Source organism: Periophthalmus magnuspinnatus, chromosome 13, assembly GCF_009829125.3.
Source record: "Periophthalmus magnuspinnatus isolate fPerMag1 chromosome 13, fPerMag1.2.pri, whole genome shotgun sequence".
In the NCBI taxonomy this organism is placed as follows: Eukaryota; Metazoa; Chordata; class Actinopteri; order Gobiiformes; family Gobiidae; genus Periophthalmus; species Periophthalmus magnuspinnatus.
The window spans coordinates 4,222,992-4,242,295 of record NC_047138.1 but is presented as its reverse complement, the minus strand read 5'-3'; the positions used below and the strand labels follow the sequence as shown (position 1 = coordinate 4,242,295).

At 40.2% G+C, this 19,304-nt stretch overlaps 1 protein-coding gene across 4 annotated transcripts in view; it reads right to left on the bottom strand.

The window, feature by feature from the left end:
- Positions 1-6,351: 6,351 nt before the first annotated feature.
- The window catches only part of ets1 (v-ets avian erythroblastosis virus E26 oncogene homolog 1), a 28,656-nt gene continuing 15,703 nt past the window's right edge, over positions 6,352-19,304 (bottom strand). For 2 of the 4 annotated variants that reach the window (XM_033976680.2, XM_033976682.2), the window contains 7 exons: positions 16,590-16,709; positions 16,127-16,327; positions 15,766-15,843; positions 14,880-15,122; positions 12,769-13,029; positions 9,400-9,518; positions 6,352-8,884 (listed from right to left, as the gene is read on the bottom strand). In XM_033976680.2, coding sequence (XP_033832571.1) covers positions 8,669-8,884; positions 9,400-9,518; positions 12,769-13,029; positions 14,880-15,122; positions 15,766-15,843; positions 16,127-16,327; positions 16,590-16,709 — 1,238 coding nt within the window. In that variant the 3' untranslated portion in view covers positions 6,352-8,668. The remainder of the gene's footprint in view (positions 8,885-9,399; positions 9,519-12,768; positions 13,030-14,879; positions 15,123-15,765; positions 15,844-16,126; positions 16,328-16,589; positions 16,710-19,304) is intronic. The other 2 variants (XM_033976681.2, XM_055226228.1) reach the window with 1 other exon arrangement.

Here is a 19,304-nt window from a genome sequence, read left to right as displayed (position 1 = left end):
AAAGGGAATTGCATAAAGATTCTTGGAAGTGTCAGATAAAACTGTTAACATTTAAACTGAACTCTGAGTGATCTGACAAAATTTGAATATGTTTTTCTGTCATCTTAAGACGCCCATTCAATTCACTAATTTACATTCAACAGACTAATCCAGTTGTCATCGTCTCGTCTTTTCACTTCTGATGATTGGTTTTAACTTCCTGTAATAGTTAAAATAGCTGTAGTAATGTATTTAATTCTTCATGAACTAAAGAAGCAGCGAAACGTTTTCACTCCTTCAACAATTTGTTCAGTTGACAGATTTGAACTTCATCTTTTGCCATTTAATTCTTGTTAAATATCAAACTAATCTAATAAAATGTGCATGTGGTTTGAATATATCTGCATACACATGTGGACAGAACTCGGGGAACAGTTTAACAATGTTTATTTTACAGTTTTTAAATGTGCAAATGAAGGTAGGTTGATCAGATAGTTGAGAGAGGGGTTGTTTTGCAGTAGTCCAGGAGTAGATCGTGGGCAGTAGGATCAGAGACGAGGTGAGAAGTACCGGTAGAGGAGAGCTGGGTCGGAGACAGAGGAGCTGAGCGGGTCCAGGGAGCGAAATCTGACGAGGAGCAAAAACATCCAGCTTAGAATTGACTGGCAAAATGCAAAAACATGAGACTGAGCCGAGTAGAGTTGTACCACTTTGGATACGCGGACGATCTGGCGCCGAGTGTCAGGTCCTGGCTCCTTTTGTCCTCCTCAGGTGCAGCTTGATTAACGATTAGATGCAGGTGTGTGTGGGAGGAGCCTGAGTCTCCACCCAACTCCAGGCTCTGACACAGAAGGGACGAGGAAAACAGCATAAAAACACGAGGCAAACTGGGATCTGGACAGCGTGTCGTTAGTATTAAAGTATAACATAAATCACTTTTACATTTTATAATTTGCAAACTGTAATATTGATCTAAAACGGCTTTGTAATAAAAACAAATCCAGTGTCGTCTTGTTCAAAACTACAAAACTGACTAGCCTGGTCTCTTCAATGCATTTCACAGATAGCGACTGAACAGTTTTTGTTACTTTTAAATCAAATATGTGCAAATCATTAAAGTTTTACACAATTGCAAGTACAGAGCTGTGGGCGGGGACAGGGGGTGTATGAAAGCTGACATTTTATGAGCACTTAAGCCTCAAATGCAAGATGCTTGAATCAATCAAAATGCAACTTTGAGTGAGCTAATGATGAGGAAACAGCATTGCCACACGGTTAAAAGCTCGTAAAAGTCCACTTCCCCTTTAAGTATGAGTTAAGTACTGTAGTTCTCAAATTTTGCACAAAAAAAGAAAAAAAAAGTGTACCCTGTTTACCACAAATGGCTTCTCCACTGTACAAATCAATGAATTTAGGGGAAGACTTGTGTTGCCTTTAGAATAATGTTCACAATACATGTTTAACCTCAGCCACGGTGTAAAAATCACTTGACAGTTACAACTACAGAGCTGCGTGTGTGTGTATGTGCGGAGAAAAAGAAGCAGTCTTTTCACTAACACTGATTGGAAACAGATGCCGTCCAAAGTCAAGACCGGGAAGAAAATGTTTCGGAAAATTCTCAGGGTTCAGCCTTCAACTTTCTGGGCTCTGTCTGCAGCGGCCAATCAGAACGCTGCATCTTCTGGCCCTAATAGTGGATGAGACACTATGATTGGGTGAACTTTTTGAAACGTGGGTGTTGGAGAGCAGATGTCCTGGGAAAGTTGCTGTATCCCACTCGCCTCACTGTAAAATGAAAGCAGAAACATTTTCTTGTTCAACTGGACGGTGCCCAAAATTAGTTTTAGTCCAACTCCCTCCCCAATTTGTGCTAGTCTCAGCGTGTCCCACCTATTCACGATACAATACAGTCTTTTGTAGGTGCACCAGGGCGAACGGAACAAATACTGAAAGCAAAAGCAAATATCAAAATTACAACTCAGTGTTTTGACAAAATCACTGACTCCGCGATCACTTTACTCCGCGACGAAGTAAAAATACGAACCCCAAACCAGCGCGGGACAATACTCTCGAGCAACTGCATAGCCTGGCATCCAGACTGAAACCCTTAGGACCGTTACCATAACAATTAACAATAATATCTGGAAGTGGGGACCCATGAAAGTGATTTACAGTCCCACCGGGTTAAACTCAGACAGAAACAGACTTGTTTATTTCAGTGACGCAGGAGAAATGGATAAGGTCATGGGTCTACTGGTCATCTGGCATTTAGTAGAGCAAAATCAGACTTATTTAACCTCAGATTAAGAGATTCGTCGTTAATTCTGCAGAAATCAGTGTTAGTTTGGTTTTAGTTTTAGTTTTTTTGCCAGTTGTAATCCGTTATTGGTTGATCTGCCTGTCAATCACAGCAAATCGAACTCCGTCAGGCCCAGACTATGCGTTTTTGTAATAAAGAAAGCATGTAGTCTTGTCTGGCCAGGCTATTAATGGTGTACTATGACTAAAAAAACTGATATTCATTTGTACTTATCGTTCAAAAACAGAAGACCCCGCTGCTTCGCCTTTGCCATAGCTTCCTGCAAACCTCTCCTAACCTTCCATTTCATCTTTCATTCCTCAGCCCTTCCTCCTCTGTCCTCTCTCTCTCTTTATCATCAGCTACTTGATTCAGTCACACTCCGGTTCACTCGGAGCATCACCTGCCCATAGATCTCCATCCTGCTCCTTCCATTGTCACGTCTTCTGCCTATTCATCACACCGAACCAACACAAATCAATCATCTCTACTAATGGAAAGTCCACATTAACATGAGAGCACAGTCCATTTCCTGTCCCAGAATGCCAGGTCGGCCCGGTACCAAGGCTGCAGCCAATGGGGCGGCCTGAAAGCGCGCGGGCAGGTGGGGAGGGGGCGCAAGGTTACCCAGTTAGGTGCAAGGGTGCCAACGGGAGTCAATGGTGTATTAACCGGAGATGCGACAACAGCAATAAAAATGCAAATCGTGAGCCAAAGCAGGGATGGCCCGGGTCTGCCCTTCATAAGCCGGGATAATACAGTCACCACGCACCTGCCAAAAAGTGCTTCAACATCTGAGCCGCAGACGACGACGGATGAGATGAATACGGGATGTAAGGAGCTCGTGCGAATCTTATGAACTGATGTTTTAAATTTTACAGGTATTTTTGGCTTTGTAAGATGAGTGTTGTGCAGAATATAGCACTTTATTTGGTGATTATTTTAGTGTTTTGGGTTATTCACAAGTACCGGGGTGACGGCGGCGCAGGTGGAGGGGCGGTTCTCTCGTATAAACAGAAGTTCGGTCACTCTGAGTCGTCATCCGGGGACGTGTTGTTGTGTGTCCTTCAGCAAGACACTTTACCCGTTTTGCGTATTGATGAACGCACAAAGGCTATTGTCACAAACTACAGAGTAATAAGTATCTGCGGGTGGAAAAACAGTACAGTAAATTTAAAATAATAAGATAATACATTCCTATAATTTAATTTAATAAGGAAATACATGACACTTACCATATTTTCTGGAGTATAAGTTGCATCAGCCAAAAAAATACATAATAAAAAATAAATATAATAATAATAACAACAATAATAATAATAATAATAATAATAATAATAATAATAATAATAATAATAATAATAATAATAATAATAATAATAATAATAATAATAATAATAATAATAATATAAATTGCATCTGAGTATAAGTCACACCCCCGGCCAAACTATGAAAAAAAAAATTAAAAATCTGACTTGTAGTCCGGAAAGTACAGTACTCGTAAGAAACTTGTTTGTGAAATGTTGCTTTGTTTGTATTTTACATTACTTAACAAATACAGTGATAATCAGCCTGCATCCCAACCATTTTTTTCTCATGTATTTTTACACTGTCTGGCCAAAAAAATAAATAAATAAAAGTTGCCACCTGGATTTAACCAAGCAAAAATGTTGGTGTTGCTGCAGTTGGTCCGGTCTAGGTTCAGCAACAGTCTGTGCTCAAACCTGAATATACTGAATGACCAGGTTGTTTCATCAATGGATTTTTTATGTTCCAAGACGACAATGCCAGGATTCATCGGGCTCAAATTGTGACAGAGTTGGTTCAGGAGCATGAGACGTCATTTTCACACATGGATTGTCCACCACAGAGTCCAGACCTTAACCCCATTGAGAATCTTTGGGATGAGCTGGAGAAGCTTTGTGCAGCGTCAGACTCGACCAGCATCAATGCAACATGTTGGTGAGAAATTAACGCAACACTGGATGGAAATAAATGTTGTGACGTTGCAGAAATGAAATCGGAACAATGCCACAGCGAATATTACAGTGTGTGATCTTTATTTTTGGTGTATCTTGCTTATTGATGAACGCACAAGGCCATTGTCACAATCTACACAATATTAAGTATCTGTGGGTGCCCAAACAGTGCAGTAAACTTAAAATAATAAGATAATACAGTCCTATAATTAAATTGCTGATTTAAAAGTAAATACATGACAGTTACTCGGAAGAAACTCGATTGTGAAATGTTGCTTTGTTTGCGTTGCTGACCAAGAACACACTTACAACATGTACTTTAGAAATACAGAAATAACCAGTCTTGTGTCCCAACTAATTATTTCTGATGTACTTTAAACGTATTTGTGTATCGTCATATGGTGATGTTAAAATATGTGTGCGAAAATGTGACAAATAATGACTCAAACTTTCAAAATTGTTGTAAACGCCTTCTTCTTTTGCAATGACATTATAAACTTGTGGTGTAACGAAAGTCGACCTGCACATACACACACACACACACACACACAAGACGGACTTCTGGCCTGAGTAAATCCCTGGGGACAGAAGAGCAGGGCCTTCAGGGACAAAGTGCTCATATTTCACAACTCATCTGCGTAATGGAACCACCGGCTCGGTCCTGTGCGTCAGAGGAGCTGCATTTGAAATAGGATGGAAATGTGATGATTGATACTTAAAAGCAAAAGCACATATCTGCGTACACTGATAAACTATTGAGTGTCGCTACTTATCCTACACAATCTAGTCACAGCCTTTAACCTCAAGGTACTGAGCGTAAGTGCGATGATTACCTGGCGATTACCTGTTTAAAAATAACAAATAATTCAGTATATTTTTCATTTTTCCACTTGACTCACCTATTGAGATAATGTAAACAGGTTGTTGAACATTTCCCAGGTCTCTTATAACGTCGCTCTGTAACATTTTATCTCTCTCACGGTTGTGTTAAGACTACACGCGCAGACAGACGTGGTTTAGAACGACCTTTTGGTTAAATATTTAGGTTTGAAATCAGACAAATCACCCACGTTCAAGTGTCCGGGTACAGCCCCCAACAACTTTTCAGGTCGCAGGACAATTTTACTGAGTCGGTTTTAACCTGATGGGCGTTTTTGGGTCTGTCTACTGTCGTTCAAATCCTGGATAAAAGATGTATTTACACGATGTAGCTGTCTTTGTTTGGGTGAGGGGTACGAGAGGTAGACTTTTGGAACAAGAATGGTCTGGAGAAGTATTTAAAAAAAAAAGAGCAGGAGCAGGTCTGGAGTGGATCAGCCCAGATTGGAGAAGTGAAGGTGGGACAGGAAGAGAAACACCTGTGTAACCTCAGTCTGCCCTCTGCACCGAGCACCAGCAGGTCCACGATGGAAAAGTGCTCACTCTTATACATTTGTGTGTTTCAGGAGTCAAATGTCTTGGCTGTATTCAAATGTACATGTTTGTGTCGTACCTCGGAGCCAAACAGCTGTGCAGTCAGGGCAGCCCGCCACAGCGCTGTGTTTTCTATCTACAATGGAATTTATATTGAGCCCGAAGTTTGGAGCACATGAATGAGCCACAGTGTGCTGCTCTGCTGACGTCACCCCATCGCTACGACGCACCGCGGCCGCCGAGACTTTCAAAGACTCCGAACGCCTTTGAAGAAGTGATCTGGTCGTTTGGACAATGAAGGGCTGTTTGGAAAGTGTGACATTGTAGGTCGTATCTGTAAAATTGTTTGTTTCGATTCATTTCGAGACACAATGTGTGAAGTTCCACCACATGTTCTACATTTATGTGAAGATCTGATCTGTAGAAAATATACTTCTGCAGATAAAGCAAATAAAAAGTGTTGACCTCTGAGCTTGGTTCAGTGGGAGTCGTATTTTTGTAGCATAAATTTAGCAGTAGTCATAAATTTAGCCGTAGTGTACAGATAGTGCCAGTACTGCGATTACTCACTGTTGACATCACCTTTTTATAATACTTAGGAACTTATTTATTATGAAAACAAATGCGTCTCTACCACAACTACTTGAGTTTCGTGATGCAGGAAATGAGAAAGACACACAGTTAAAAATTCTTTGTTCACATATATTTCATAACATTTGAAGTACATTAAGTACATTTTAGAAATAGAAGCTACAGTTTATAAAACTTTCCAGCAGAAATCATTGATGGGCCAGCATCAGCCTTTTCTCTAGCAGACAGGTTGAATTTACTATTAAAAAAATGAATAAAAAAACAAATAAAAAAATAACCAAAAAAAAAAGAAAAGTCATCGCTACATTAGGTTGTCCTGCGCTACCTTTATGAAATTCCCATGAAAGCACCAGCTGTCTGCGTCTCGTCTTTTATAAAATATAAATTATTGAACATATTCAAATGTTTGCAAACTAATACAATAAAATGATCTCATAACAAAAATACAAAACACTATAAAATATACAAAAAAAATCTAAAAATACTTCCTTCACAATCCATTCTGAGATATGCATATGCCACAAACTACCAGTAAAGCACAAGACCTGCAAAGGAGCGAGCGCTGTGCCACTCCACATTGTTCTATTTCCTGACATTTTCAAACAGATACAGAATATTGGCGTCTACGTCGTATGCGTGAACTGGATGAGGCCAAACAGACGGCCGCTGTGACATGTGCTTTGTCTCCATGGCATTAGAAACAAGTAAATATGCTAAAGCTCTTACATAAAAACACGTAATAACAAAATAAAAAGGGAAGAAAGACAGTGTGTGGCGTATGCTCAAGTACAGTGATGCCCAATAGTCGCATTAGGATTCAATTAGAAAGGCATTGGTCTGTTTCACTTCTTAATTATAGACAAATGACATATTTACAGGTCAACTTCTCAAACAGTACTCAAAATGAAATGTCAACTTTCCCCGAGACCTCACAAGAATTTTGGTTATTATTCCGCTTTGTGCCTTGCTTATTTGTATAATCTTGGTCTCAATACAGCTTTGTGAAATTCAGTCTGAACAAACACACAAGTTATTTTGACCCATATGGGCAACAGTTAGCCATGGCAAACAATCACACTGTACAATATTCAGCTTTGGAAATTCCCATAAGGCAAGCCATCCCGCTTTTCCTTTATGTATGGAATGAACATTCAGTCACAGACATAACGAATACATGTCTCTGTACTTATATTTTATGTTTTAAAGCTACATCCCTCAGTCAGCAAATCCATTTAATGCAAACTTTCAATAAAATCCAACTTTTCCAACTTTTCTCGCTTTTTGTCATTCGACGCCGGTGTCTTCTCAGTCTTCCACATCCACGCACTAACCATCTCGAGCCCTACTTTATACTATCCTGGGACAACTTAAAAAATACTGCATATACTGAACGGATTCAAAGTCATCTGGCATATCTCAAAAACACATCTAAAACAAGTTTAACATTGACAGTGAAGTGACAATAATAATATAGTTAATTCTGCATATAAAACAAGTCCTACCAAAGGCGTCTGAGTCTCTGCTCTTAGATTGTCTATAGTTTGCTAATACTGATGGTATATGCAAAACAATGCATAAGTTTCAGTCACAATATGTGTCTAACCAGGTGAAAGCTTGTACTGGGCGGTAAGTTTCAAAAGCAACGGCTACTTTCAGTTGTCTGTCGTTCTCTTTTACTATGAGTAATGTGCCCAACGCCTGCGAGCACAATGCCACTGCAGAACTGAGAGGTGCTGAGCAGGTCAGAGCTACAGCCATCCAGAGCGAAGCTGATTTGGTTTGAAAATACCTTCTGTGACAGGTAGATAAGAAAATAAAACACTTTCCAGTATATGCCTGACATTTTACATAAAGACAACATGATACTGGCACAAATCTAGGACAAAAACTGACATTTTTTTGGTCCGAGCTAAAACACTCTCTTTGTCAAACATAAAATTGTGCTTCACTGTATATAAATATGACATTTTTCCTTCTTCACTTCTGTTTAGACATTTTGGCAAACATTCAGAGTGGAAAGTTTCCACCTGCTTTCTGCTGCTACAAGCTTAAGTCCAATTCGTTTGGTTCGCGGCACTTTTTCCTCTATGCACCAAGGTCATTCCACTTTGCCTTGTTGTGCGATTAAGATAAAACAGAACCTGAACTCTACCCGTCTGCTGTGAGCTGCTAAATATCACCAGTTTACAGTATACTTACATTCCCTCGCTCATATGTTTCTCCAATGCAAAGGGTTGTGCATACACACATTCGGCTTGTGCCTTCTCTTTAAAACAAGCTCTGAGATTCAAGTGCTCAGAGTGGACAGTCCAAGTTAGTCGATAAAAACATTTTGGTCCCTAAAAACAGTTTGTTAAGACCACTTAATGAGACCCCAGTCCACTTGGCTCTGTAACTTTGTCTCTTTTCACTCATCTGTATCAGGCTTAACGTCCAACATTGCATGCAGCTCCTCGGGCGTGTAGCCAAGCAGGCTTTTTAAGTCACACACAAAGCGGTAGACGTAGCGTTTCCCAGAAGTCTTGTGGATGATGTTCTTGTCGTAGTAGTAACGCAAACCACGGCTAAGCTTCTCGTAGTTCATCTTGGGTTTGTTTTTCCTCTTGCCCCATCTCCGAGCAACCTGAAAACAACAAACGTCATTAGAGTACAGGAGATACTTAGAATGATCGTCTGCATTTTAGAGACTTAAGACAGAAGATTGCCCGTCGTGTCTAGTTTGTGCGATTCGAGATCAGAGACAATCCAAGATAAATCCCTTTTAGTCCATTTACATAGTCTCCGACGGGCACTCAAAGCACTTTATGGAGGTATGTGTGCATTCACTCGCACAAATACAAACTTATCTCCAAAACACATTCGTTGGAGCAGAGATTTACACACTCGCTGCACATCCAACTTACTTAACGTACATTTAATTTGGTATTTTTTGCATAAACTCTGCACTATTTCGATTATTTTTAAGATTATGGGACACGCATCTACCTTTTTCTGTAACTCAATCTGACAAAGCATTCGAAACGCTAGTACTACATGTCTGTTTTGTTGCTTTTAAAAGGTTATGTCTTTTTCATCTGGCTAAACACTTAAGACCTCCCAGTACGTGTGCCATCACCCCTCAGGGTCGTGACCTCTCACCTCGTCAGGGTCAGAGAGCTTGAATTCCCAGCCGTCTCCTGTCCAGCTGATGAAGGACTGGCACGACTTGTCAGTTAGAAGCTCCAGAAGAAACTGCCACAACTGGATGGGACCACTGCCTGAAGACCAAAAAAGAGACAGATTTGAAGATAAATATTAAAAATCCTGCGATATTTCAACATAAGGAAGGATACAACATATGATTTAATACATTGTCTATAAAATATTCAACGTATTAAACTTAAATACAGTAAAAAAAAAGAAAAAAGTATACCAAAATGACAGATAATTTAGCATTTTTTTCCTTCCGCAGTTGAATTTTATATGGTTTATGTTCAAAATAGTACAGAATTCCCCAAATGTCTTTACGTTTAACAAAAAAATGAAAATATAATTCATCTCCAAAGTGTTTTTCACATCCTACAAACACATTTCATTTACTCAAGAGTACAGATAACTTCCCCAATGCATGTAAATACTGTATTAATAGCAGATATTCAAATTTGAAGCTTAGCGCTCAAACCATATGCCAGTCTAAATATACCAGCACATTTATCATACATTTATCATACTGTGTGAAACTGGAGTCTGTATCTGTACGAGTTCTTTAGCGATGAAATCACTCGCTCAAAATATGTGACTGACTTTTGTATCTGGAACAGAGACTTGTGTGTTTCAGAGAATAAAGCAGTCTGGTCTCTGGCTTGGAGCAGACTAAACAAAAGAGATATGTGAATGGTAAATGTGCAAAATATGAACGAGCCAAACGCAAAATGTAAAGTGGAGGCAGTCTCAGAAGAGGTCGGTTTGGGCTGATCTAAATTCAACGCAGTCTTTTTGATGTTGTGGGTTCTCGGTAAACTAAGACACCCCATTTTTGAATATCACATGTCATAATCACACCTGCACACGCTGCACACCCGCCCGAGCAAAACTGAACCTGAGCAAAACCATAAGCACTTCTCAAACGCCAAAAAAGAGCTTCACGTTACACAATGCAAACAAACGTGAACGCGTGGGTTGTAGACTTGAAAATAAATGGCATTTCTCGCGGAGTAGCACGTCTCTGGAAAAGTGCATGACAAGAGCTAACTCAAATTTGGAAAATGAGCAGTCCCTGAACACTAGATCTCATTCAGCAATAGCTTTGACTTGAATTCCTCCAGTTGGCTATAGCTACTGTAACAACCAGCGCACATAAGGCCAATACAGTGTGCATTGACCAGGCCCACGCTCTCATGCCAGAACTTAAGCCACCCTTCACAAGAGAAAGTTTCCAAAAATATTTTACAAGTCTGCGTGCACAATGGGCTGCATTGAAAAACTATACATAGAGGCGGGTTGGGGTCGTTTGCATGTTAAAGGAGGGAACCAAACCAGAATCAAGATGTCTGAAGAGTTATAAATATGCATGTCATAAATGTGTCATTATATTTTACAGTGCTAAAGTTTAGGGGGGTGTTAAGAAGTTTACATGAACAGACGTGTTAGTGAATTAGCCCTACGTCGACTCAAACGTCTAATCAAAGTCAAGTTTTTTAGATTGTAGGTGAAATCTTTTTTCCAGTGAGACAAAATCCTTCCACAATGATTGAACTTTTGATCTTTTAAAACTACAAAATCTACAAAAACTTAAAGCTGTAGGGCACGTAACTTTCCTGGTGCGATATGTACTGTGGAACATTTCAGGCAAAGCAGTAACATCTCCATAGTGCACCTTTAAGCGAAGTTAAATAATGTAGTTTATCTTGTCATTATTATATTTCCGTGTTACTGTGTCATGGTCCCGGTTATAAATGATTAATATCAGTGCAAACAGAGGTGGAATGTAGTGACTTCTCACAGGAAGCCACAGAGTTGACGAGTGGAGCTTGACTTATCGGTGAGCTGCTTATCGGGCCTGTTGCTGCACGGCCAAGTGTCACCTGTCACTGCCTCTGGGACAGGAAGCTGAGCACAGCACTCTGCGAAGCACTCGGGTCAAAACAACAGCTTGTTACAGTTTGTGTTATTTTACTAACTCGGTCTGTCACGATATGATTGGTATGATTAAGCACGTGTTTTTAGACAATTTTATGATGTTACTGCAACTTATGGCATTGAAATTGGTGGTTTTAGGTCTTAAAAGATGTGCATTATGTTGTTTTATTTGCAGAATCATGCCATTTGTGTTGTTATAATGGCTTTTTAGTAGCTATTTGTGCATTAAAACAGCCAGCTCAGTATACACAATAAGCCTTGCATTGTTCTAGAGCGTCTTTTTAAAGAGCCAAACATACAGATGACCAAATAACATCTGCACACTGACTTTGGGACAGGATCTGATGCAAACACTGAGAACATTCCCAGGATTTCCCCCTTTTCCAGCCCTGCTAATATTAAGATCTTGTGACTATAATTCACACAGAGGTGAAAAGTCCCATTCAGTGGCGTCTGTGCTTTTAGTTGCAACAGTCATTTTGTTTTTATAATCACAGTTTAAGGATTAAGATTGCATCCATCTATGTGTGCTTGTTTTTTATTAATTCATGCAAAATTGAAATGACTATTTATCAAGAATCTACATAAAATAAAGGCATTTTTTCTCAACTCCACATAGCGTCTTCCACGTGTAGGCCTACAAATGTCAAACCTAAAACACCATGTGCTAAAATAGTGCATTTGCAGCTCCTATCTGCACATCTGTTTGAAGACGCCTCACAGCTACTTTCAGCAGGTTCGAAGAGGAGATGCTTTTTAAGATAAAGGGATAATTGTGCTACGGGGTTACGTCGCGAGGCAGAAGCGCATTTTCTGTTTTTGCAGCGTTGCTAGGGCGACCTGGAAAAAAAATCTGGTAAGAGATGCGGCCAGCAGATAATGAGGACGCAGATGAGAGGTAAAGACAGAAAAAAAAGAAAAAAAAAAAAAAAACAGAGTGCAGGAGAGAGGGGAGGGTATGCAGCGTGTACTCTATTTCCGGTAATGTGCATGACTTCGGCTGCCAAAAGGGTGTGTTTTTTCTCACCTCAAGCGAAGCATTTAAGCACCACCACATCTGGGGCTTTTGCAAGACATCAGCAGAATGTGATGCTGTCGAGACCCATTTAACAGTTTTGCAGGGTAACTAAGATCTTTTTTAGGTGGAATCAAAGACTAAAAAGTAATATAAGTTTGTTTTTTTATCCCTAAAGTTAAGCTACACTTTATTACTATATTACTATAAATCTCCTGCATCATAACTAACTAAAACAATACTTTGAGTGTGGGTTCAAACCTTCACCAGCATGTAAGTTTTCGTAGATTTAAGGATTGTGTAGCTCAAGAAAAAAGATCAATTAACCCCATTTAACTTCATGTCTCTTCACTTAACGTTTCACTGCGTCTCACCTGTGTACCCGGCCAGTGCTGCTGCGGGGATGACCGGCTTGTCTTTGCTGAGGTCCGAGCGTTCCCTCACATAGTCCTTGAATGTGCCTTTGGGTTTGTGCCCGTGCAAAGCCGTGGGGTAGTCCTCCGAGTCGAAGCTGTCGTAGGAAGGCACCCGCTGCAGACTGCTGAAGGAGGACTGGCTGCTCCAAGACTGCGTCAACCGGTCACAGCTCTCGAAACTCTCGATGCTTTCGAATGAGTCCTGGCCTCCGAGTTTACCTGGATGAGAGGATGGGAAAAGCAGGTCAATGCAAGAGTAAAAGAAGAATAAAAAGCAAAAGATAAGTGAGGTGCTAGTCTCAAGTAATGATAAATTAAATCCTGCAGAAAACTAATGCAACAAAATCAAAAACTAGAGCACACCATTGCACAACGAAGTGACTTATTAAGTGATCAAAAAACAAACATATTAAACATAAAATAATATCATCTACTAGATAATAGACCATAGGCTAGACTACTGTAAAGCTGGAGAGTATAAATATATTGTGCAAAGAGTGTTTACATTTTACAGGCCAACACATATCTGGCCTACAGACTGTTTTGTGTAGACTGTTAATTTTGATATCTTGATTATAATAAATTGGCCTTGGCCTTACTTTCCTGACAGCTTCAACTATAATCTTCTCAGAACAACTGCTTTTGATTGTAAAAAGAGACCTGCACAAATTGCTTTGCTATTTTTGGCGCTGGAGAGATAAGAGAAGTCAATGGTGAGTCATTAACAAATGACAGATAATGTAGCACTTCAATTGATGCTGAAATCTTCAATGGCGCAAATTGGATCCACATGTGGATAGTGGCAGAGCCGCAAAATACTTTCCCACAACACAACGTGCACATGTCCAGTGTTTAAGAGGAGCTAGGAGGCATACGATTAAGCCCAAATGAGTAGAAGAGACGCGAGATTCATTTATACAGCTGTGCAGAAAGTCCCAAGTTTATGACTGTGAACGTAAACAATGCTACTAATACTTGTGTAAACCGCTGCAAAGAGTGAAAATAAGCCTGTACGCTCAGAAAAGCAACCGGCTGCATGAGAAACCCCCCATGACCGTAGACTATAGACTGATGATGACACCTATACCTTTTTACCCAGAAGTCTCGGGGTGAATTGAGAGAAAGAGGCCAGAGGAGCACGAAAACAAAACTGCGCTTCGAGGTTGCACCACCTAACTCATTTACATAGAGGACAGCTCAGCACGTAGAAAACACAGCACTGTGGCTTTGTACGTGTAACACTCGCAAAAACAAAACCTTTTTTTCCAATCGCGAACTAAAGCGAGACAGACGTGTTGGTTTGCTCTAACCGCAAATCAACTAGAGGCTCTACAACGACTCTCTTTCTAATGTACGTGTTCAAATGTGGCATGACATTCTCTGGTAGCTTAGTACGATCATCACACGCATTTATGTACCCACAAAAAGCCCTCCAAAAAACTCAAACGCTCTAAAATAAACTTACATTCATCAAATAGGTTCATCAGATACAAACCATACCCTAGTTTTCCGTTTATGTTATGAGATTTTGGATAATGACAAGCGAAGAAATACTGGTATAACAGAAACTAAGCAGATTTTCTCACTGATTCAAGTAATAATGTGAGCAGCAGAAACATTAGTTGAAGTTGTGTTATGTATTCTGTGATGGTAGTGAAGAAGCAGGGGGTAGATATAGCAGCAGCATAAGAATAAATATTAATAGAAGCGGTAACAATGTGGTAACAATAGCTGAAAATGCAGAAATGGTAGTTACACTTATTTATGTAGTACGAGTAGTAATAATATTGAGCTTACAGTGTTCCTCAAAGGTTTATACAAGACTATGGTGGCAGTTTTGAAGTAAATATGTCACTTATTGTCCTTTACTGATCTAAAAAGTAGTAAAAATCATGTTTAATACCAATTTACTGCGCATCTTGGTTTAGATTATGGCGAAAAAGATTACAAGGAGCAACCGTAATCTCCTTTATTAATGCGAAAACCAACAAGTTTGCTTTTTTTTTTTTTAATATATATGTACATAAAACAGCGATTGAGTACTGCATTCAAAGCGTGTTCAGTCTAACCTCTGCTGAGACGTCCCACACACATGTTGTCGGGCGAGACCACCTCCTGTTTGATGCAGCAGTAGTCCCCCTGCAGCGGGTTGAGGGGCGTGTCGCGGAGGATGCTGGGGTATTCGCTCTCGTACTTGAGCGTGAGCAGTTCCTCCGAGCTGATGGGGTGCAGCGTCTGGTACGACTCCGTGATGAAGCCGGGCTCTGAGTATTCAGAAGGAGGGACACACTGAGCATGCTCAACACCATAGCCTGGAGACAAAAGTAAACACCAGCATAGAGGGTCATTTAAGTTTTAGGTTATTTTAGGAAGCCATGACTAATTTTAAAAAAGATACTATTTTATGTGGTGGTAATTTTATACACTGAGACTTCCCTTGTATCGAGGTTGTGTGTGAATTGTGAGTATTGCAGATAGTAAATGCAAATCTCACTGTCTATGTTTAAATGCACACCATAAATCTAAACATTATCTGATTTCTGGAGTTAGCAGATTATTGAAATGTCATGTAAACAGTTATATATGATGCGAGTAATCAGATTTTTTGATGTACGTAATCAGATTGTTCACACGTGTGCAGATTTTGAAATTCATTGCACTTTATTGTTATTTTATTGTTGTACACTGTAGTATTTTTGATTAAATGACACATATCACCAGGTGTTTTTGATGCTCAGATTTATTTTGTGCCTATAAATACACCCAAAATCTGCCAATTCTTGCTTCACAGTTTAAATCCAACAGTCCAACTCAGAATTTATAGTTTGTTTTGTTTGATATTTAATAATTACAACATGTTACTTACATTCTACGGTACTTAAACTTGTTTTTTGTGCACTGTAGTAAAATGCTCCCATAATGATGACGGCGGACGTAAATGTAATGGGTACTTACTGACAAAGTAGTCTGAGGTATAACGAGATTCCTGGAAGCTGGAGGTCAGTCCATTGATGGGGTAATGCTTTGTATCCTCTTCATGAAAAATAGATAGAGACAGAGCGTCAGTGACCTGCTCATTGATTTCATGTATCGTGTAACTGCATCCAGCATTATCAAAAATTAATGGCCCGAGCTAAATTGTGTCTTCCTGTTTGGCTCTTGTTACGGGGGCAAATGCCAACAGTGGTATGAGACGATGTGGACACTGAGATATTAATATGCACAGTTTCCATGAAGACATTGTACACATGCAACAAAAATATCTATATACACCGGTACTTTCCTCTAATTTCCACAATTTGAAATGTTGAGTTACCTTTCTGAAGCATTTCCAAATGTTCCCAAAGGATGTCACCAACAAAATCCGGGGCTAAGTCGAGGAAGCGGTCTTTTCCCATGGCACACAGGTTTGCTCCGTTCATGCAGAATTTGTCAAAGTCCACATTTTTAAGGCTGAATTCATTAACTGTCCACGTCAACCATTCTGCTACATGGTTTTCTGTCCACTGTCTGGGATCTGTAGGGAGCACAGATGGTTTGTAGTTTAGTAAAAGGCTAGAAAATGTATAGAAAGTATAGAAAAGTCGTACAAGAGTTTGCTCTACGGAGAAAAATAAATCATTACTTTACATCTCCGTCTGTACTCACTGTGTCCACCTCTTGATATGTTTGCTTTATATAAACATTCTTGGTGTCTAACAGGCACTTTTAAGAAAAATAATTCAAGATGGAAATGAACATGTTCCCGCTAAAAGATTTTACTTGAATGATGGCATTACCTTTGGGAATACCAAGTCGTTGCTGTTCCTTGGTGAAACCACTAAACGTTGCTTTCAAGGCCTGGGACATCATCTCTTTACTACCAGGTGTTAGAAGCGGGACGTCTCCACACTCTGGATCTGCAGAACAAAAGGAAAATTCTGTTAATTTAAGGTTCAACAACAGAGTGCATGTATCTTTCAATGACACTTTTATTATTTGCAGTTTGAGTTTTTTTTATTTTCAGCCATAATGGATCACCAGTATGTTTTGTTTTGTTTTTTTATTCCTACCTAGTGTTAAAAAAACGCCAAATTCTTAAGCAAATCAATACCCACAAAAGAAGGATTGAGCAATATTCCAAGAAGGTCATTTTTAGAGGACATTTTCCTTCACACATCAGATTCTTTGCATGAAAATAACACTTTTAACTCTAGTGAAAAATTAACCTCTTTAAATCAGCGTCTGGTGGCCATAAGTGACACCGTGACCCTCCCGCTCCGCTTTACACAGAGGTTTCACTGTCGCCAGGCTGCACAGGGTCAAACAGTGTGGAGGGTCAAAGGTCAGGGAATGGGGTGATGATGTCACCAGGCTGCCGGCGGGTGGCGAGCAGGATCGAGGGGCGGGCTGTCTCCAGGGTCCCGCTCGCACACAGGCCCCTCTGTTTTGTGTCCACCGCCAATGGGCACCCAGCGGGGAACAGGGCGCCCTTTGATGGCTTTAAACAGCACCCAATGACTCCCACTCATCTAATTAGATTGACCAGGCTGGATATGGGCTAAGGGCATAATGTGAGAGACGATAATGTGACCGAGGGAAAGACCCTGAAGACCAAACTAGAAAAGACGGAAAAACTGACCCGCATAATGCAATTGAAAAGCGTACAATAAAAGGTTTTGTAAAGTTTATCTACAAAATCTGAAAAGAATAATCCCTACTCTGATATTCTTCGCCACATCAATGATATTTTTCTGGCTTTTGAACATTATACATTTGGGGTTTAAATAAAAGGCGTTTTACACTGTACTTTGTCCTCCAGCAGCATTTGTTGAACCCAGATGTTGCGGCATTTCCACTGGCGGAGGTTTCATCTGCCACATACTCTGAGGCAGCGTACAGTTCATGCTTGTTTGCAGCCATTATTGACGTCTCGACCTCGTCTGGAATGCACAACAGCTGTCCCCTTTTTACCCAAGTACCCACTGTCTGTCTGCCCATTTGCAAAATTAGGTCTCCGAGTTTTTTTTTTTTTTCCTGGCTGCAGTTTTTCTTGCTTTTTGTGTGTTAGAAGTCAGCAGATGAATTAATCCTAAACTTACATATTCTCCAGTTTTTGAATGAGTAAACTAAACAAATCGCACATGTGAGGTTGTTCAGAAAAATCGACATGTTGTAAAGAGCCAAAACCACGATGAAGCCGGGATCAGACTGTCTGCTCTTTGAAGCAGAGGCAAAAGCAAATGTGGCAGTTTATTTAAGCTGGATCGAATGGAGTTTGTCTGCATTCTCGAACCATTTACACCCCTCCCCTCCACTGCTTTTATCAAGTAAAACCCAGACTGTACTTGGCCGCACTGAAATGAAACCACTATAGCATTAAATCCTGCATCAAAGACACTGTAGAGTATGGGAAGGCACTCACAGACACTGCAGAAAAGACTGATTAGTGCAAAGATGAACAGCGTTTGAGATAATTCTTGAACAATGACATTCATCACACTTTAGGATAAGATTTCATTGTCTATAGCCCCATTAGGTTGGTCAATGGTCGGAATATAGAATGGCGGTGCATTAGTAAGTTCATTTTCCACATTAACAGTGATGACCTGTCCACTAAGTGCAGCTTTGCCTCTGGCTCCAAGTCGGCCAGTGAATTGAAATTCAAGACAAAACATTATGACAAATTTTAATTCACCCACTTGTATTCCATCTTCAGGAAAAACATTTAGAATTCAAGATGGTGCAGTCGGTGATATAAAATGATCCGGTTTATGTGAAGGAAAATGATAAGTCCATTAGAATTCCTGATATAGTGAGACTAATGTTTTGTCTGGTTGCACAGTAAAAGCTATTGATTGGCCACTCCCCTCTAGCAGAGATAGGAGTAATGGACAAGCAGCTAAAAGTGACGATGTGTGTCCGGAGAGAGATTTACTGACAGAAGCTGCACCTCATGCAGTCCTGCCCCATGGTCTGCCCTATCAGCCCAATATAGTTTATTCAGCACAACCGGTGATGCAAAATAAAATCAATATGAACTACCATACCTATAATCTGTGGGTCATTTCAGATTTGAGACAATTATAAGATGCTTGGTTAGCAGGGTGAGGAGAAAGGAGCACCTTGAGGGGGGGACCGAGCGGAGGATGAGTCACTATCTGTAACATGATCCCATCACAGGACAGAGCAGGCTGGGCATTAGGAAGACCAGAGACAGGCCTGTGAATGGGAGGTCTCACACAGTCTGACATCAGCGCGGGATCGATGCCATCTCCTGCCTCTGGCAGAGAGGCGCTTCATTCATAAAGCTGGGACTGCCGCCCCCACTCCAGATGATGCAATGATAGGAGCAGAACAGGCAACAAGACCCGACAAATAAGGGACAATGCGCCTCTTATAATGTGATGCGGCTATAAATAACTTATAGTTTACTTAGTCGTTGCGTGTGGTGCTGTGAGGAAGTCAATGAAAGAAGACATGACATCCAAACATCATTTTCTATTTATAACTAT